Below are 22,610 nucleotides of genomic sequence, written 5' to 3'. Positions count from 1 at the left end.
GATACGGGGACACCCTGTATACATACATATGTGACATGCATGCGCGTGTTACATCGCATCGGTGTTACACGACGACCCAGTTTAGGTGCATCGAATGAACCGTATGCAGTTACGACAGGTATTGCAATACGCGGTTTTCTGCTGGGAGCCAGATTATCGCGACAGCATCTTTTCACGCCAGGTTAAAACGACGTTTCCTCGCACGCTCGCGCATTGCATCCTGGATTTATTTATGCGCGCGACAGATGCTCGGAAGAGCCGGATCGAATCGCATCCAACCCTGGGTAGTAAGAAAGAGAGAGAGAGAGACGTGCTTCCTCTTCCCGAGGCCTTAATAGACCCCTTAAATGCTTAAACCCTCTCAAACTTGCTCGAGCGTATCTCGTCCCGGTCTCTCTCTTTCTCTCCTGCTATCTCTCTCGCTTTAATTGTTGCCTTGTAATTATACCGCGCGACAGAATCGCGTGACGAAACCCGGACGAAGTTAATTTTCGGACGTGGCTATTTCATTATTATCGCGGGCTTTCTCGACCGCGGTCCTGCTCTTGTTTCCCGCAAAAGCGTTGTGGGGGATGCTATTAATTTTCATTAAAGAGAGTTTACACCGGCTTCGGAAATGTCCAGCGAAAAGTCTTTGTTGCAGTTTGTTGCAGGCGGCACCGAGGTTTATTTTAACCCCGTACAGAATCGATCTGCTCGTTCCATTTGCAGAAATAATATCTGACGTCACGAATAATATACACGATTCTAAAGACAATTAGAAATTTGCACACATCGAGTAATTTCACGTTTAATTTTTTCCGTTCTGCATTCTTTCGATAACATCGATAACACGTATTGATTTTTAATTTGAAATAGAGATAGATTGGTTTATATAGATAGAGCAGAATGAACTTTTCAGCTTTTACATAGGTATAGTGTTTAGTAACTCGTTGCGTAGTGACTCTATTTAGAGATTCTCTTTTATATACGCAGAGAATTTCTCTTAGAATTTATCTTGAAAATCATGGCAATCGTGGGACAATATTAAAAGAATTTTATGAGTTTCTCTGATTAATATTTACCGCAATAAAAATATTAATATATATATACATAGTAAAATTAATGAACATATTTTATACCTCGTCGTGGTAGATATTAATATATTTTATTGTGATAAAAATATTAATGAGAGAAACTCATAAAATTCTTGCAACACCATATATATTGTCCCACGATCACCATAATTTTCGGAGTAAATTCTAAAGAGCGAAATTCCCTATGTGCAGTATGTAGCTATATAATTGAAACAAATCGATTCAAGTGAAATACAGTTGCGAAGCTTCATTCGATCAATCATCCGAACAATCATAAATCTCTAGAGCTAATCTCTGTGCATTGATCTAACACGTCAGCTTCTAGGTGTCGATCTATACCGCCTAAATCTTGTACTTGCATCCCCGCCTTCCCTTGCCGTGTTGTTGGGGATGCTGTGACTTTCTCCCCTACATGTGGTAACGTTTCCCGCATCGAACCCTAATTCTCTTGTGTCGTAATGTTGTAGTTTCGAAAGGTTGCAGGGGAACGGCAGAGAGAGGAAGCAGCGACGTCGTTCAAATGGGAGCGCGACATGGACCGGAAGAGCAAGTCTAGGGGTGGCTCGCCGGATCGCCATCAGGCTTCCGACAGAGGGAGAGCGACCAGCCCTCAGAGAGTCATGCCGGCGCAGACGGGCGGTAAGGATTGTTTCACTTCGTTCGCGGTGAGATATCTGTTGCTTCACAACGGATTCGCGCCTCGTAATGGACCGGATATTAACGATGTAATCGAGAAAATATTAGTATGGAATTTTTTTCTTGGAATTTAATATAGGGCGTCCAGCGGAAAAAAATTCCCTGATTTTTTTCAGATTTTCAAAAACCAGAAATTCATTTTTTTTTTATTTTTTAGTATTATTTTTTCCAAATATATAATTTGCATATGCAAAAATATCTCGAGGATTTTCATGATTTAACATTTCATTAATTTATCATATAGATAGATAGCTATATGATAAATTAATGAAATGTTAAATCATGAAATCCTTGAGATATTTTTGTCAACAATATCATATAGATATATATCTATATGATAAATTAATAAAATGTTAAATCATGAAATCCTTGAGATATTTTTGTCAACAATGAAAAGATTCGAAAGTTAAAAACACAAAAATTTATCATATAGATGATAAATTGCCCGGTTTTTCAGATTTCCCTGACCGCTAGACACTCTGTTAATAGTAAATTTTATTATGTAATATAATAAAATTAATCAAATATATTTTATATCTTATTGTGGTAGGTATTGATATTTTTTATTGTGATAAAAATATTAATTATTCTTTCAATATCATATTGTCCAACCATTATAATTTTCAGGGTAAATTGTAAGAGAAAATTTTCTGTACAAAGACAACGTAACTTTGCTTTCTTGAAATAACGACAAATAAAACTTATATTTGATATATGTGATATTAATATATATATATTAAATATATAATTGAATTTGAAATTTGACATTATTTTCACGAGTATAATTTAAAAATCTCTAATTGGTTTCTATGATGTCTACTATTTTATAATTAGCGTTAAATTAATATAATATTAATAATAAAAAAATTAATTATAATTTGGAGCTTGCGATAGCTGAAGTTATAAAATTCGATAATAGATCGGAAATTAGTAAAAATATTTTTGTAACCTAAATTACCATTTGGTTTTCCGTACTATGAACGCATTCTATCATTTCTGATCAAATCAATTGAAAGATATGATTGGAAATTAAAATTTTTATTTTTTTCAACTTGTTTGGATAACATTTTCTTTCATTTTATTGATAAAGCGATCGAACCGGAAGGCGGCGATCCGGAGGACGAAGAGGAACGTCGGCGACGCGCTCGTCGCGGAGGAGGCACGGTTCGCCGTAAATCTCGAGTGACCAGACAAAGATCCTACGACGATGAAATTAAGACGGCGGCCGCGATGGCCGGCGGTGGCGCGCAGCCCACGCATCCAGACACCGGTCTGGGACTTCCGGTCCAGCTACCGAGACGTGCGTCTGCCTATGACGTTTACGCCGTGCCCGGAAGCAGCGGCCTCAACGCGATGGCCATCGCCGCCGCTCAACAGAGAGCTTCCATCTCGGGGCAAGGTACGTTGAAAAATATTTTTTATTGTAAAAGGTGAAAAAATTAAGTCTCCCTCTCTCTCTCTTGTAACTTTATAATTGAACTCGACAACGTATAATATATTCCTAATTTTAATTGTATTTAAATATTTAAATTTAATTATATATAAATTTTATTTATATTTAAATTATGCAATATATTCCAGAAAAAATATGAAAGATTAAAATAAAATTAAATAAAAATTTTAAATGATAAAATAAAGTACAAAAAAATTATCGTGACGTTTTAAACAGTTTTTTTTTATATAAAATGCATGTAATATATCATGCACGGTAAACGTATAAACTTTTAACTACAATACGAGGTAATATGATGATTTGATATCACAGTATTTTTTTAACAGAAAAAAATTCCGTGTTTAATATTCATCCGTATATATGTAAAATGTAGTGCGCGTGCTGAAATTAATATTTTCCCGTTTATCGCACATTTTAACTTTATGCTTGAAATATCGGGTAACTCATTATCAGTTATAATATTTTGCATAATAATATCTCGCACGACTCATCCGTCAGAAGTTACTTTGAAACGACAGCTGATGTTTATCAATAGCCGTTTACTGTATACGCATAATTTCTCTCGCTAAAGCACTTCTATCTTCTCCTGACCTCTTGGACTATCTACGAGGGGAAACTTTAGTAGCAACCGGCTCCTCGAACTTGACGAAGATGCCGAAATTTCCAACTTCTATCTCGCACCCTTTGGGAACTGATACAACACGTGCTCCGATTTCTCGCATATTGCACGTTTACGAGTTATCGCAATGGCAAGTTAGCAATGTTTGAGTTCTAAGGGACCCTAAGGGCGACAAAGACCGTGGAAAAGGATAATCGAGAGCAGCAGCGATGTCAGCTTGCTCGTATATACCGTTCCTTCCGTGGCTTCCTCTGTTTCGCCAAATACAATTCGCTTCATTACGCGGATGCACTTTATATCTAGCTTCTTCATCATCAAAGCGACAAGCGACTTTCAAAGAAATGACTAAGCCGATTTTCGCTAACTACATTTCGACTACAATGATCTCGATCTATTCTACCGCGAAGGGGAAATATATATAATGATGTATAATAATAATAATAGAGAGAGTTCCTCACTTGTAACGTTTTCAGGCACGGCTTCCAATTAATTACGCGATCTTGTATATCTTAGGGAAAATTCGTATAATATTAACATCTCTAAAATAATATAAGTATGTATATTATGTAATTTTGAGATAAAATCCCTTTATGAAAATTTTGCGTCATCAAATACCTAGTTGAAAAGTATGTGTGATAGTGTCGGTATCCCGGGAAAAAGATTTTTATATAGAACAATATAAAATTATATAGAAATATATAAAATTATACATATAATTGCAAAATTATATATGAAATATGTTCATACAATTAGATAAAAGAGCTCTTTATATATAATTATATATATATATTTCATATATAATTTGACATGATTATATATGAACCCTGAAAATCATGGTAATCGTGGGATAATATGGTGTTGGAAGAATTTTATAAGAGTTTCTCTGACTAATAATTACCACAATAAAAAATATTATATTTTATATCTTATTATGGTAGATATTAATATTTTTATTGTGGTAAATATTAATCAGAGAAACTCTTCTAAAATTCTTCCAATACCATATTGTCCCACGATTACCATGATTTTCAGGGTAATTTTTAAGAGAAAATTCTCTCTGTGTACAATTATATATAAATAGACATATTTCACATATAATTTTACGATTATATGTTATAATCATACAATTATTTATATATAATTTTATATAAAAAATATTTTCCCGGGCTGATTGTCGAAAATAACGTTATGAAATTTCCCGTAGAAAACGGCTTTAAATAGCGACTGCGGCGAAACTAGTTTGAGAATACCCATTTTCATGCATTCAATTGAATCGCGTCTGTTGGGGACGTTGCGGATCCTGAGATGACTGTGTAACTTTAATACTGCGCGTGCATATTGCCAGTCTGCGTGATCGGAAGCGCCAACCAACTCGACATGGAAATTCAACCTTTCTGTTCCTCTCTTCACCCGTTTCCCTCCCTGCCTCTTCCTTCTCTCGTTTCCCGCGTCAAAAGGTCATGCACACAGAATCAAACTCAACTTGCAGTTAACTTTCTGCGAAAACTATTTCCGACGCGTCTAGGAGTGGCGTACGAACGAATAACGCGATTTTAAAACTACCTCTCTTCCGTACTCGTGCATGTACACATGTGCGTCGATCGATCTTCCGAATATTTTTCAAATCTCCATATTCCATCATTCGAGAATCCGATGTTTTATGGTTTCAACGCGCGTGACTTAGCTCGGGGTGAATGCCTGCAGAGAGTCAAGTCTCGCAGAGTCAATATTAAATAAAAAAAGATAAAATAAACCTCTTGACCGGCAGACTCGAGGTTTGCATGTCAATCGAGAAGCCACGTGAGAAATTTCCTCTCCGAGAAACTCGATTGTCGCGCAAGGAAATGTAATATATTGTCGCGATAAAATTGGAAAAAAGCTCATAGAATGTGTACAGCTGTATATAGGATGCCCTTACGAGTAAAAGAATTTTTGTTCAGCTCTTGGAATATAGTATTGATCTTTGCAAAAATTCGATTAAATGCTTGTTACAACCTTTTGAACGTTTAATATTTAGAAAATGTAATAATCCGGTATATTAAAGTTTCTTTGGAAGTTCGTTTAAAATAAAATGAAGAATATAAAAAGTTAAAATCGCGAAGAGAGTAAGAATTGATTAACTGCCCTTTTGCAACCGCGAGAGATTAAATCTTTGTTTAGTTTCAAAATTGTTTAGTTTCCATTTCTCTTCTTTCTCTAATCTCGGTTATAACTCAAATATTATTTTAACCGTGATATCTGAAGTCAAGGAAAAGTGTATTACGTTCATGCATTCTGTATATAAAGTAACTTATGCTAGTTTCTCTACAAGCCAAGAGCTGAATATTTCTGTATTATATATAGTAAGAAATAACATTGGTACTTACTTGACTGGCATGTTTCGATATATCGAAACCATGACTATGACCATTTTATTTCTTCCGCATACGTTTAACCTTTTTAGGTTTCTTATACACTATGTTATCGAATAAATAAATATTTCAATATTTCGATATCAATTCGACTTTTTCTCTTTTTGTGTATATTTTACATTTAAAAATAGAGCTATTTTTTAAATAGAGAAAACATTTTTTTTTATATAAAATGGAAAATGTATGTTTTCAAATAAAATTATATAAACTAAATGCATAATACAATAATATTTTTGCAAAAAACTCTTTTTTTTAGTTGAAAGTATATGAAACTATATCTAAACATTTTATCCGTAAAAATTTGTCTTAATTCTCCGATATATGCATGTATGTAATATTGTTTTAATTTTCCGATATGTGCAATAATGTCTTATAATTTTCCAATATATATAATATTTATCTAAAAAATAGGTAGGCCAACGATTCCTATCATTCAAACGTGTTATTATAATAACACGATTTATAAATCCATGTGTCATTCTTTTAATTTTATTATCGTTATATCGGCCAGAGAGCGACTTGGTTTTTCAAGGCGATTTATTCTCGCGTTGTAACGCAAGTCGCATTAGATATTTCAAGTATAATATAACACTGACCTGAAAATGTCTTCAATCATTTTGTTTTCTCGCAGGCGCCCGAGAACCTGAAGAACGACCCGTAGCGCGCAGACCTTCCTTTCGCGCCGTAAAACCGGTGATGCCCTACGAGGTCGCGGCTGACGACGAGAAGATGATTAAGCTAGATTCGTCATCCGCACCTGCAGTGGCACCGCCTGTAACTCCGCCCGTTCTTGTACCCGACGAGGAGAGACGTAATCGGCGAAGGGGCTCTCAACTGTAAGTAAATAATGACAATTATCAGGGTGTCCAGCAGACTCAAGGAAAAAAATTCCCTGACTTTTTCAGATTTCCCAAGACCAGAAATTCATTTTTTCTCCGACTTTTTAGTATTATTTTTTAATAGTATTATGTACGATAATTGAAACAAACATGTCACTATAAACTATTTAAATAATCATCTTTTTTATTTATATTATATCAAATTTTTTAGTTTTGTCTCTATCAAACGCATTTTATTTATTTAATAAAAAATTTTAAATTATTGAGATAAATGTAGAATAATGTGAAAAAATCCAGATAAAATAGTGAAACTTCCTGACTTTTCCCCGACAATTCCAGATTTATAAAATTCCTCGACAATGCCCGGTTTTCCAGATTTCCCTGGTCGCTAGACATCCTGATTGTATATTAATATGACGCTGTTATCATAAAGATTTATCATGCTTGTAGATTTGTTGCTTATAATAATGTAAGCAAAATTGAATCCATTCAGGATTCAAATATAATTAATTTGAAATGGTATCAAACCATATATTATAGAGATTTTGTCGCAGTTTAACTTGATTAAGTTTAAATAAAAATAAAAATAAGTATCAAATAAAAAGTATAGTAATTAAACAGATAATGTAATTACATTTATGATTAAGTTTGAGCTTTAATTACTGTTTATATATTCGTACATATATTCATTATTTTAATTAATCAGGAATTCACAATAAGTCCACATAGTGTTCGAAATAATTTTTAAAGCAAAAGCTCATTATATTTGTATTTCTTTGTACTTTTCGACTTTCTCTTTTGCAAGAAAAATGTATGCAATTTACGTGCTTTAATTTTAAACTCCTATATATTTGCTTGTTTCGTAACTTCTCATGACATCCAAGTTTTGACGTCGAAACAGACATTACGTCCTCGCTTTCAGAGTAATTTAAACTTTTGCCCTTGTTTGTGCCATCGAAAGATGTGAAAGTGAAGTTATATATTTGGCGGTTAGGAAAGTGCGAGCGGAAAGTGCCTTATAATTTATATAATAACACAATGATGAGTAATTATTTAGGGGCGAACATATTAAATTAAATAATATACACATATAATATTTTGTTAAGAAAAAACAAGTGCAATAATTTTTTTTAAATAGTATAGATTCTTTATTCTATAAGTAAATATATATTTTTTAAAGTTAAAGTTAGACAATAATTTTTTCTAAATAGTATAGATTCTTTATTGTATAAATGATATATATTTTTTAAATTAATTTCTCTAAAAATATAATTAAATATTTAGATCATCAAAAATACATGAGAAAGTATTTCTAAAATTTTATTTTTCATGAGTTTCATTTCCTCTTTTTCATATTTATTAAAACTATATCTGTTTGAAGTTATCCTGTTAGATTTGGATAATTTCGTTAGTTCTAATAATTTTTTAGTAAGATTGCTTATGTATAAAAAAAATGTGGAAAAAGTGAGAATTGACTTTTCAACGAATTGATTCGAATATCTAGAAATATTAAGTGACATATTTCAGAATAAACTAATCGTTAAAACATTTCTTAAACAATATATCTCCACAAAGTTTTTACAATCTTCCCCCCATAAATATATATTTTTTAATTACATTAATTTTTTTATATAAAAGAGAAACTATTAAAGTATTTAATGCATACGAACTATCTTTTGAGAAGATCGCCGAAACTCTCACATAATCTTAATTTTCCATTCTGACACTTCTTAATTCTTAACGCGGAATGGAAATCTTGATATACACATGAAATATGTTCAGATAATTCAGATTTCAAAACAAGATAGTGAATATCGTGCGTTCTACCTTTTAAGTAAACAACACTATCGCGTTGACATCTCATTAAAGCTCTTTCATACCAATAGTTTGAATTAAATCAATTTATCTCAGCAATTCTATAGCTTCTTATAATCTTATGTAAACAAAGAGAGAGAGAGAATTTACTCAGCTAAACTACTTACTACGCTAAATGTCAAATCTCAAGTATCTTTTTTCAATCACGAGTATTTGTACTGACAAAAATTAATTTATGTAGATAATAGAAATGAAAACCCTCTCTTAACCATCAACGTGGCGAAAATGAGAATCGATTTACCGCTCTTTTCTTCTTGATTTCACTTCCCTTGTGGTTGCTTTCCCTTTTTTTTTCATAACGACGTGTAATGTGTGTTGTATAAGCGCATATACGCGCATTGCACGCGAAAGTCGAGGAGATCGCAAACGGGGAAGTTTGCTGCTAGTAAAATAATTAATACCACCCAACCACCATCCCCCTCTTTCACTTTCCGCTCTCTGTTCACCTGGCCTTCGTTAAGTGCGCGCATTTACTCGTGTGCGAGCATCTGCGGTTCTAGCCAAAGTCGAGTTCTAAACTGTTATAATTTCAGCGAGCTTAATTCTCCACGCTGTAACGATTACTCGAAAATATGCAGACGACAAACTTGCGATATTAACTGGAGAGCTTGCGCCTTGTGTGAAATGCGATACTCCAAATGAATAATATACAATGAAATTACACGAATTTATTAAAACATTTGTGTTAAATTAAAATTTTTGTTAAACAATTTGTTTTTCTACTTTCATTATACTTTTTGCTTTGAGATGAATATTAAAAGGTAATTTCGCTTTTAATTTCAAAGAGATTTAATATTGATCGTCCAAAGCCAAATTGAATTAATACTAATAAAATTGAACATATGCAATGGCCATAATCATATATTGAAAAATGATTTTTTTGACTAAAATTACACGAATTTATTAAAACATTTGTATTAAATTAAAATTTTTGTTAAACAATATTTTTTTCTACTTGTATTATTTATACCTTTTGCTTTAAGTTATGAATATTAAAAGGTAATTTCGCTTTTAATTTCAAAAATATTTAATATTGATCGTCCAAAGCTAAATTAAATTAATACTAATAAACTTGAACATATGCAATGGCCATAATCATATATTAAAAATTATTTTTTTTTATTGACTATCAAAAGATCTGGGCTCTTCAGCAAATTCAATGATTCGGTAAAAGTCTCTTCATTCTTCTACTATCCTCTATATATTTTGTATAAGAGTCAAAGGTCTAACATTGAGAGCAAGAAAGTGTCATCCTTAGGACGTTGGTGTTTATTGTAGGAAGGGTCTGGAAACCTTCTGTTTAACGAAAGGGTCTCGTGCGTTACGTGATGTGTTTTCTTTGTCAAAATTAGCTTAACCTGGACGATCCTTTACCGTCATAATCTTTTTATCGATCGAATGAAAAAGCACAAAAAGAGAGAATAATGTGCTAAGGTTATCAACCAACATTATATAAAGCATATAAATTGCTTATAATCGCTGTTATCTCATACGGTCAGGTGTCGCTGAAAATTAAAACTCTTATTCACGCCAATTTTTCATTTTGGAATTATTTTCGATACATATTTTAAACAAAATTAAGGGATAAACTAAAATAATGTAAAAACTTTTTCTGTAATTTTTGCGAAAATAAACGTTAAATTAGTGATAGATATTGACAATTGTAGTATGTTTAAAAAATAAATATATCATTGTAATTCAGTCATGAAGCAAAATCACGGATAAAGAATATTATAAATAATTTCATATAATTTCTCCTTACAAATTTCTCGTCATATTATTTTTCGAAAAATAATTTGTCAAAATGTGTTTCTAAAACGTTCCAAAATTATCTCGTTTATCTATTAAAAGCGATAGTTTTACATTGTTAAATCTGGAAGGAATGCGTACTGAATATAACCCAATTTAATCTAGTAAACGAAGCGGCGCACATATACGAAGTTTCCACCAAAATACCAGTTCGTTTTTTACGTTTTTGAAAAGGGTCGTTGATTATTTGCGACCAATCAATGTGTGATATCTTAAAGCGGCACCATTCGTTGACCTCAATTTCGAAGTGACGCGACGAGTTGCTAAATCGGGAAAGATGAGAAAAAATGAGATAGAAAGAGAAAGAGAACAGTTGTTACTGGGATTAAAACAACTGCTCGATTTCGTCTCCTGGCTTACTTCGGCTTATATCGGCCAAACGTTCCACTGCGAAGAGCGGTATTAGAATAGAAGTCGCACTTGCGCTTTAATACGGTCTTGCTGCATGACGTCGAAATTCGGTCGTGCTTCGAATGCTTGCATCGGGCGACCCGCGTCAACCACGACCTGGGTATCGTCATCTTGGTAGACCGCCGGAAATCAGGGTAAATGGTCCCGATAATTTTACCAAATATCGCACGTTCTAACTAGTGTACTTTCGACTCTCGTCGATGTATTTTCAACCCGCCTCACGTATTAAGTAAAGTTCAAAAGAGCCCGTTTTTTTCTTTTTCTTTTTTCTTACAATCGTTTTAAGAACTTAATTCTACAGCAAGAACACGCTTCACGATAAAAACCATTTACGTTCTTATAAAAAGTCACTTAAATAATTACTTTTAAATTTATTATAATTGTATTTCATCTTGAAATTCGTAATATTTAAGAATTTGAGAGATTAATAAGTAGGTATTTTATAAAAAACATTTTTTTCAGATAAAATTGATGTATCATGATATAATTGCAATATTAAAAAAATTTGTTTTGATGTAACAATATACAAAATAGATCGAAATAATTAAAAAATATAATTCTTCCGTTGAATATCTAAATCTTGAGAAAAATGTTTTTCACTTTTTTAATTTAGCAAAGTAAATTTATGTATTAATAATTGATTAAAAAGGTAGTTATATATTTCGAGAGATAGAGAAAAAAATAATAGCTTATATACTTGCTTTTCTTTCCCAACAAAATTTAAAAACACAACAGTAGAACTTTTAATTCTCTCGTTTACTTACAGCCCGTCCACGTAATTATATTCAGTTGTATCCTGTAATTCCTGCCGCGACGTAATTTTTTTAATCCTAAAAGTTTTAATTCTCCTTTACTTAGAAACAACTACGATTTAATGTAATTATCCTATTTCATTATTTTGTATCCAATTTACTATATGACTCGAAATTTCACTTCGCGACTGATTTTTTTTGCACTTTTTTAAATTGTTTCATGAATTGGGAATGATTTTACTCTCCGACAGTTTAATAATAATATATAAAAGATGTCATCAAACGTATATGAAGAAATTAATAAATTCAATTTTCGTTTTTATTAACGATATATTCTTCCCGTATTTTTCTTTCTTACTTCATCTCTAAAATAAAAACTGCATTTTTCTCAATAACGCTAAACGCGTGCGAAATAAAATTCCATTTTTGCGCAAATTCTTGGCCGTGTATGTCCTAATCGATATCGTTGCGCAGCTCATTCTTATTCGGCTAGGAAAAGCTTTTATTCCGTCGTAGTTCGTGATGGCACTGCAATTAAGCGATTCCCTCTTTTTCAAAGAGTGACTATGAGCCGCGATGAAAAGAACGGGAAGAATCTCATAAAGAGATATGATCTTGTAAATTTCCATCTACCACCGACCAATCCGCGCACAAAACGGAGGAAGAGAGAAAAAGAGAAAAACATCTCTTTTAAAGCTGACATGTGACATTGCATTTGATCGTAGGATTCGATCTGAATGCAATACGGCTTCCTATATGTAGCAAGTGAGAAAAAGGTTAATAGAAATTCAACGAGAAGCACACACACACATTCGCTTCTGCAATCAAAATGTCAAAAAATCTATGTTAGATATATTTAATTACACTTTAAATGTACACAGTATTCTTCAAAATTATCCTCTTTAATTCTGTTCATTTCTGTCAGTTTTCTCACGTTTATTTCTAGCTTAAATTTTACCGGATCGTTATATTGTCGTAGATTAAAACTATTCCATTGACAATTTTTCTTAATTACGCACATACACATTCTTGCCAATTTATTTACAATGCGTATTCATACTTTGATTTCAATTTATACTTTAAAAAAAAATTATACATCTGGAATTTAATTTGTAATCCGAGGGCGCGCTTTTATCAAGAAAATTCCATTTTCTAAAGGTTAATGACGATGAATCTAAAAGGACAGAGGCCAAAAGTTTCTTCGGAAAATATCAAGAAACGCAAGTTAAGTACGTCAATACGACCACGCTGTTTGACCGGTATATTTAAGTCTTTCTATCGAGTTCTCATTACATAAAAAAATAGTTTATTCAATGTCGTTTTTTTTATCCAATTAAAAGTATAATTTTTCAGAAAATGTTCTAAATGTTAAGATTTGAATTACTGTTGATCATGAAAATTAGGAAAATTGATTTGCATTTAATACCATAATTAAAAATTGCAAATAATTAAATATTATATATATATATATATACATATAATTTATAATATTTATAATATATCCACGAATTAAAATATCTTACTGATTCTGGAATGGTATCTCTGCGAAATTATAAATAAAGAAAAATATATTTTTATAACTGGCAATATTGTCAGAAAAAGATTTTTATATATAATAAAACGAAGAGAAATGATTATCGACGAAACGATTTAGATAAAAATTCTGGGAAAAGGAGAGAAAATGATTTGCGAGCGATCTTACGTGCACCAAAACACTCTTTCTACTCCGTCGAAACATGAAGATTTGAGGGAAAAATCAGATGCGTGATCGCACGCTACTTTTCAATCTCGATCTGCGCCGAGAGATATGCTTGCAAAAACGTTCCGCCGACGGCTCTGTAGTATTTTTATTTTCACCCTATAAATAAACGTCCCTATATAACATTCGACAAAATCGTGCGTTAAACGCACGATTTTGCGGAATCGAATGGATTCACGTTTGAAAGGTCGATTGCTCGAGGCTAAAATCGCTTCTTGTCGATACCACACGAATTCGTATGATTGAACGCGGTTATAGAAGGAAGAACTATCAATGCAAGATGAAAGGAGATCCATTCGCAGAGCAATCTCGCTTTTATAGTCACCGCTCGCTGTTAACAGCAGATTCTTTGACGAATCTCCGGTCAATTCTTTCTGGCGGAAAATTAGATGAAAGATCTAATTTTAGCATTATTAAATATCGAGAATTGAAGGATCCTCTTTAACAAGTATAAATATCTTAGTAATATGAATGGAAGACAAATCTTCTTTCCAATTAAGCTCGAGTGATTTACGTTATTTGAGAATCATTAGTTAGGATTAGAAGAAATCCTACATCTCTATTTTTTTCTTAATAAGACTTTATTAAAATAATATATTACAATTTGTAATATATATATATATATATATATATTTTTTTTTTCTTGTATGTGGCTAGCTGTAATAAACAGGGAAAGCGCCTTGGAAAATTGACCTTCTTTCCATGATTATATTTCGTATTCCGAGGCGCAACGATAGTTGCAAGCTACTTCAAAGAGAAACTCAGAATGCAATTATGAATGTCCCGAAAACAATAAGATACGAGGAAGAAGAGCAGGAAATAAAATGCGAAACAATAAAGGAAATTTTTCAATATCATTGCGAAGCCATTGTGTGTGTTAATATCATAACAAGATATCAAATTAATCAAAAAAGTACAATTAGGAGAAAAAAAAAACGTAGTCACGTGGAAAGATAAATTTTCACATGAATGTACATACATACGTACGTAATAATTTTTTCCCCGTGTTTCCATCCATCTCTTCGGAAAAAAACAATTGAACGATCGCGAAATTATGCATCTCGGGGGAAGCGAAAACGCTTTTGGAACACTCGGGGGTCGTTAAAAGTTGTACGGCTCGTTTGAAATCTGTCTTATTCGCCGCCTTTTTTTTCAGAAATTTTTCCGCGCTGCGCATAAAAATGCGAAATGATAAGCCCGGTGCTGCGGGGCACGCGCTGCCGCAGCCGTCAGCGAAATTGCAAGTTTCAATTTGCGAGAGAAAAACGGGAGGATACGGGCGCGGCCGGAGAGTTGCATCAACGTCATGCACACCGAGAGGATATCTTCTGTTTTTAATGCAGCGCAGCCGCGGGGTTTGCAGACAATCGTTTGCGTATAATCGGCTCGCAACCGACTTATGAATTTTTATTTATTGCGAGAAGGGATGCGGTAAACTTTCCGCTCCGTTACTTCGAAAGTAGAACGTCGGAAACGCGATGCAGACATATACAAGGTGTCCGGTAACTAACGGACCAACGATTACAAATGGATTCTTTGGTCAATTTGGGAACGATTTTTCCTCAGCGAAAATGTCGAAAAAGGTCATCATTTTTTACAACTTTCCATAATATTTGTCATTATGTATCTTTATAACTAAGCCTCAAATTAAAATTTTATTATAGTAAACTCTACCTGAAATTAACTGAAGAATGTAATTACGTTAGACTTTTAACTCCAAAACTTTAGTTTTCAAAAAACCCATTTTTTTCAATCGCTTATAACTCGAAAATTGGTCCGTTAGTTACCGAACACCCTGTATATGTATATACATATGTGTATATATATATATATATATATATATATATATATATATATATGTGTTTTCTTCAACTCGCGTACTTATTCCTGAGGATCTCTCGTAGTTTTCGAGAGTCGAACTTGTAGTCAACCTTTTAGCTGAAAAAGCGATCGAGACGGCGATCACGTTTTCCTGGTAAAGTAAATCTTGAGAAGAAATTCCGTCAAAAAGGCTGTTAAGTCGCGATATAAATATAAATAGACTGCACGGAGTATAGCGTCCCAACAGAAATTTTCAGTCGATTTTAATGAGAATTCAACACTGAATATTACGATACTTTTCCATATGTTTAAAAAATATTTCGAGAAATATATACAGCTTCAATTAAAATATCGTCAAACAAATATATATATATATATATATCACTCGTGCTACTTCGTAGGTATACATGCAACTTTAACCTTTGATATTTCTTTATTTCATTCTCTTCATTTATTCCGTTTTCAACCAAACGATTTACCACGAAAATGGAACTCTATTGGTATTCTTCGGCGTTAGTTTGTAGCCGGTGCTCTTGTCGTAACCATCGCGCTAAAATTTCTCCTTTCTACACGGAAAACTTTTGTAGGATAATGCCGAAAACTTTCGATACGATATACGCCAAGAGCCTCGTATATACGGCAAACTGCTTGATAGTGCACCGGTGTTTCGATGCTTCTCTTGGCACGTTTACATACCAGAAACCATATATTCGTATTTCATATTTAACGTCAAATTAATCGATCTTCTTGGAAAAGCTATATCTCCGTAGTAATATACACAATTCTCGCATAGATATATAAAACAAGAAATTATTTTTAGAGAAATCTGAGCGACGAAATACATTTAATATACGTTACATTATTATCATAGAAATTAATATTCAATTATAAAATTGTTCTTAAACATCTCAAAAAAATTATGACTCTTATAGAAAAAAATTCATAAACAGATTGATTTTTGGGAATTTAAATTTCGATAAAGTTGAACTGTTGGTTGGAGTTTTACGCCTCATATATTAGACGTGAAAATCGTGCACAAAAATGATCTCGCGGGTTAAAAATCAGATCTTCGCATTTAGCGTTAAAATGTATCCGATGAAATCCGAAAAGCTACTGGGCGTTTTTGCACTGGATAAAATGGTGGTTACGGCGCGGTCGAGACTACTTTATGAACCTCGAACGTAAGCTTCTTTTAGCCTTTATAGCGCGGAATTAGGGTGGTAATTTGTGTCCATAGTATCATGCTGTGCGGGAGAGGATAAATTCATTGCTTGCTCGGCGATGCTCATTGCACGAGGAACAGTTTAACGCAATTGCGACTACGTTTGAAAGTCTCGTCGCGTAAAAATAAAATAAAATAAAATAAAATAAAAAACTTTATTTTTCCTTGATAAAAACGTCAGTGGCGAGACCGTATTTTTCATATTCTGTCTTCGCGCTTGCCTTCGCCCCTCGTAAAAAAAATCTAATTTAAGATTTCACTTGTTTTATGTTATAAGTTGGAGGCATTTGATGAATTAAAGCGCGACAAGTATAAATCCAACTTCTTTATTACACTCAACGAAAGATTCTTTTTTTCTTTTTCTTTTGCGAAACTGTAATTAGAATGATATATGATAAAGAGATATATTTGAAGTCGAATATTAAATAATTGTAATAATTCGTATAGTAATGCTTAAATTAAATCTTGAATAAAACAAATCATATTTGTCAATCTACATTTTTAGTTGCTTTGAACTCACTTTTTCCAGTTAAAATTACAGATAATCCTCTTCAGAAACAAAAAATGTAATTACCATTCGATATAAATAAATGGTACATAAACGAGGGAATAATGGCACTTAATATCGTCGAAAGTTGATTTTCAAGTCAACATGATTTTATACTAATTTCATACTGTTTAGCAAATAAAATAATAACATGAATCGTTTATTACTGCAATTTTAACTGGGAAAGTTAAGAGTCAATATTGGCTGTAACATTCTTCAACCATTACTGCGAGCATTGGCAAGATTATTAATAAACTTATTTCGATTATTCTGAGATAGTTTCATAATAACAAAACTTGCTTCAATATATGAACGATCAATATCCATCTTGCGGCTTAAATTCGCGAAAACTCTACAATTCAATCTATATATTATGATCTATATTAATACTTATATTCAGTTGCTTTAAATCGGCTTATGTCTCCGCGCTCAATGTCTTTAGTTTCCGAAACAAAAGTTTAGGCGACAATGGAATAGTTTGCTAATGTTTATTCATGTTGTTAGCAGTAAATTCTCAACGATAAAACTCTTTTAAAGTATAAAACATTAATAAAAAAATGTGTATGTACATTTATATGAGATTATTTCGTATATTTGAATTTTATAAAAATAATCCTTAGCTTAGACAAATTAATCGCTTTTGACAAATTTCAAAATTTTGCCAAATATCAATTAATTGTGAATGTTGTAAAAATTAATTAAATGGCATAAATTATGACGATAAAAAATTTTTTTGTTGGACATTCTTATTTCAGATTATTTCGTATATTTGATTATTTCAGATTATTTCGTATATATAAAATTTATAAAAATAATCCTTAGACAATTTTAATCGCTTTTGACAAATTTCAAAATTCTGCCAAATATCAATTAATTGTAAATGTTGTATAAAAATTAATTAAATGACATAAATTATGACAATAAAATTTTTTTTAATTTTTTGCTAATTATGTTGGACATTCTTATTTCAGATTATTTCGTATATTTGATTATTTCAGATTATTTCGTATATATAAAATTTATAAAAATAATCCTTAGACAATTTTAATCGCTTTTGACAAATTTCAAAATTCTGCCAAATATCAATTAATTGTAGATGTAAAAATTAATTAAATGGCATAAATTATGACAATAAAATTTTTTTTAATTTTTTGCTAATTATGTTGGACATTCTTATTTCAGATTATTTCGTATATTTGATTATTTAAGATTATTTCGTATATATGAAATTAAAAAAAATAATCCTTAGACAATTTTAATCGTTTTTGACAAATTTCAAAATTCTGCCAAATATCAATTAATTGTGAATGTTGTATAAAAATTAATTAAATGACATAAATTATGACAATAAAATTTTTTTTAATTTTTTGCTAATTATATTGGACATTCTTATTTCAGACCTGATATAAATGCGATAAGGGCGTTGACATCAGCTCAACCAGGAACGGTGAAAGGCGCCGCTCCACCGGCTGTTAGCAGAGTCGCAGCTGAAGAACGCGAATTGCCTAGACAGGGCAGTCTAGCTGATGGGGAAGGCATTAAGATCGTCATTCATGACGTCGACAGTGATCTTGGTAAGACTACTATCAAACTTTATTTCCGAAAAAATGTATGCGTATTAACGCATTCCGACTGTTTGATCGTCTCTTTCGATTAAATAATGTCTTTCAATATACCTATCTCTATATTTTTATAAATATTCGAAAATAATAAAAATACTTATAGTATATTATCAATATCACGCAAGAAGATTATTTATTCGAATATAAAGCGAAATGTGATTACTTATTCTCCCGGTCGTTTCATAATAAAAATAGGTTCTTCCTTTATTATAATTTAATCGTAATAAGTAGTCTAAATATTTAATTATACGCTTGGGGTACCTTATTAAGGGAATACCAGAAACCCACAAACCGCAAGATTTCTTCGCCACAAGTGCGCAAATGTTAGCGTTACGGGGAAAAATTGTAAGTAGAAAGAGAGACGGTACGTTTGATCGATCGAGCTTCGAGCTTGCTGGGCAGTGATTCAATTCCGTGGATAATACTCTGGTTTCAGTTAACCCTCCGGAGTTTTTTTTTGTATCAGCCAGTGGTGAAATTCCGTTAATTAGGAATCGGGAATTTAATTTCGGAGGTCATCGTGGATCTCTCCACACTCTCGAGTGTCGTGCCCAAGGTGTCGCTTTCAAATACCATTTAATTGCTATACGGAAAAACGAAACGGCCGGTCTTTTTGTCTGTAGGCAATAGCATTCGGGTTAATTAGATTTGTATGATACTTGATTCAAGCGTGATCGAACAGAACCCTCGATTTGCACTGCATGACTTATTATATTGTGCGTGCGAACTTCTTTTATCAAAAATTTGTGCACCGTAGAAAAGTGGTATTGTAATATGCATATAAATGAAATGGTCGGGAGAATTTCCCGCCCTTCTGAAAATGAAGAGGTCATTTTTATTAATGTAATTTATGCATATTTAGCAAGATAAAGTACACTCGTATCTCACGTGTATTAATTATTTGCAAATATTTTTACGCGATTTTTCTTCTCCCAGTCTAATTTCTAAATTTTTTACGATGTTTTGTTTGCACAATTTATGACTATCGATAAATATCTTGTGATATGTATTTATGCAGTTTAAATATTTATGAATAAAAGGAGAGAGAGAGAGAGACGGCCACGTTGTACAATATGCATTAAAATGTATATGTATCGGGAAAAATTCTTACTTGAAATGTTCAGATCGAATTCTGCAATTTGTTGAAAAAAAAATCTTTTTTTGAATATGTGTAATCGAATGCATAAAGTTTATTTGAATCAAATGTTGTAAAAATTCAAATATTTTTTATTCGAAAAGAATCGTGTCACCTGCTGATTTTAATATGTATTTTTTTTGAATGAATTACAGAACTATAATTATCTCGATTAAAAACACATTGTGTATCCTTCTTATTTCATACTCTAGATTCTAGATTTATTGCAGGAATTAACGCAACTTTTAAATATTGATTGTGTAGATACATATATACACAATTTGTATTGTATAATCCTATATACGACGTACATGAATAATTTTTGCTATACATCAGCGGAATGATTTTATCACCATTAGCCGAGAGACTAACTTAGTTCGGTCACGATGCAGTATCTTTTATTATAGCTGACCTAGTTTTTTTAAGCCTTCCGATAAAAGCTTCCATCACGTTTAATTAAAATTAAAAGAAAATCAACCTTCGAAATAATTCAAATACTGTTTTAATATACACAAAAGGAAAGATAAATTTAAAAATTTTTACATTTCATGAAATACACGTAAATACATATATATATTTTTCGAAAAATCGTTCAACATTTGTTCAATTAATAGTTATCTTAAATCATTTATAATTCTTATATACATAATAAAATAAAGAAAATTTACAAAAATTCTATATAATTGTTAATTGAAAACTTGAAAAACAGCAGAAAATTGATTTCAAAATGATATTTCACGATATAGCAATACCGCGCGTTTATAGAAAATTGACAGCTGACGCGGACAGTTGAAAAGTACGCAAGAAGAGAGCTTGGACCGTTTCCAACGTGTATAGGTTTCCTGAAGATTTTATCATGAGGCCGGTCGACACACGGTGCATTTTCCTCCTCGTCGTTGCGGGTCAACCGAGTTATACGGTTGGAAAAACGGACCGTTTCGTTTTTCTCATTCGGGAGGAGTGGCTATCCCGCTCCGCTATATATATCGATTGCAACGCGACGACAGTTTATCGCGATCCGAGACGACACGCGAGAGCCACGACATTGCGAATTGCGATCTGTCTCTACGTGTTCATTAAAAGCACGTCGATCGGAAGACGGATTACGTCTTCTATCTCGCCGATAAAAACTGCGATGCAACAAGCTGCGCACGTGAGATGAAGTGAAAAAGACAAGAGAGCAACCTTCTCTTCGTATAGAAAACGGAGAAAGAGAAAAGTATAGAGGCAAAAAGAAAGAATAGAGAGCCAAGAGGTGCGAAGATAAGCCTGTGCTAAAGTGATTGTGTGTAATTTTACGACGCGCAAGTTTGCCGTTGCGACGACGGATAACGCAGTTTGCACGGAGAGTCGTTTGTTGAAACTGTTAGTGGGTCACGTAATTGATTTATGCCTCTAGGGGTGAGATACGATCTACGCAACATCTCGTGAATTAAAGAAAATTCACATGGGTGTGCGACAAAAACATGCGATCAGTAATATGTACCGTAAAACTAATCAATTTGCATATTAAATTTCTTTTTAATATCAAATAACAAAATATCAATTTAACAATAACGATATCAAAAAGACAATTTAAAATGTAAATTACTTTTTATCGTTTTCGAGTCAATTTTATCATCTCATATATGTATAAATAATTATTTGAATATAAATAATTATTTGAAATATTGCATTATTGTTATTTAATACTTATATATTTTTGAACAGTTAAAATTATTGTTTTTACAATTTTCGTATCACGTATTTTATACGTGATACAAAAATAAAAAAAATATGAAGAGAAAGTTTAACAGATATACAATATATTGTGTTAATTATACAACGAACTCTTGCAACCTCGGCAACACTTGTGAGGAGTTCCAGTTTCTCATTTAGTTATGGTCTTCGATTTACTTAACGCAGGAGATTAATTTTCTTGCCAACAAACACACCGTGATAACCGACGCGCAGAAAAGTGAAGAACGGAGCAGAAAGATAATCAAGCGCTTTCCGTGCTAAGTAATCGCGCGACATTCAAGCTCTCGCTGCGCCCGAAGCTAACGAAGTTCACGCAGAAATGTTTCACGAGTTTTCTTCATTTCAAGTTAGAACCGACTTGTAACTTAAAAAAAATATACACGATTAAACAATCCCCAAGCACGTGCTACAATTACATTTTTCTTCAAATGGCTTTGTAACTTTTTAAAATTATGATCTTATAAATATATAAAACATCCATATATGTATAAATAGTTATTTGAAATATTGTATTTTGTTATATTAAATATATATTTTTAACAATAATTCAAAATTTATTTAAAAAATTTTTGTATCACATTTTATATAAGATGTAAAAGTAAAAAAATATGAAGAAAAAAGATTACGTTAGAGATTAGATTATGAAATATATAAAATATATAAAAATAAAATAAAATATATAAAAATAAATATATAAAATATAAATATCCTGATATACTTTATACTTCCCATTCCCTTTTGTTTTTCTAAAGACTATATACTGTACCTAATATAAGTTGCCGCGAATAAAAATTCATTCACCTTTTTTTATCGCTTCGCTGCG

General features: G+C 32.2%; 1 protein-coding gene and 1 long non-coding RNA gene across 6 annotated transcripts in view; one reads left to right on the top strand and one right to left on the bottom strand.

Moving 5' to 3' along the window:
* Positions 1 to 22,610, top strand: part of Fife (regulating synaptic membrane exocytosis protein fife) — a 168,799-nt gene that overhangs the window by 79,682 nt on the left and 66,507 nt on the right. For 4 of the 5 annotated variants that reach the window (XR_014924574.1, XM_029319530.2, XM_085482081.1 and 1 more), the window contains exons 7-10: positions 1,544 to 1,715; positions 2,863 to 3,171; positions 6,887 to 7,091; positions 18,689 to 18,864. Coding sequence is in view for 4 of the 5 variants with exons in the window: in XM_029319530.2 (XP_029175363.2) it covers positions 1,544 to 1,715; positions 2,863 to 3,171; positions 6,887 to 7,091; positions 18,689 to 18,864 (862 nt within the window). In the remaining variant the exon portion in view is untranslated. The remainder of the gene's footprint in view (positions 1 to 1,543; positions 1,716 to 2,862; positions 3,172 to 6,886; positions 7,092 to 18,688; positions 18,865 to 22,610) is intronic. The other variant, XM_085482080.1, reaches the window with a different exon arrangement.
* Positions 6,855 to 22,610, bottom strand: part of LOC114943806 (uncharacterized) — a 53,267-nt gene continuing 37,511 nt past the window's right edge. Inside the window, exon 4 of the long non-coding RNA XR_003822082.2 lies at positions 6,855 to 7,089. This is a non-coding gene — a long non-coding RNA (uncharacterized LOC114943806). The remainder of the gene's footprint in view (positions 7,090 to 22,610) is intronic.

Source organism: Nylanderia fulva, unplaced genomic scaffold (genome assembly GCF_048542155.1).
Source record: "Nylanderia fulva isolate GAGA-0341 unplaced genomic scaffold, ASM4854215v1 Scaffold10, whole genome shotgun sequence".
Taxonomy (NCBI): Eukaryota; Metazoa; Arthropoda; class Insecta; order Hymenoptera; family Formicidae; genus Nylanderia; species Nylanderia fulva.
This window is presented reverse-complemented; position numbering and strand designations above follow the sequence as displayed.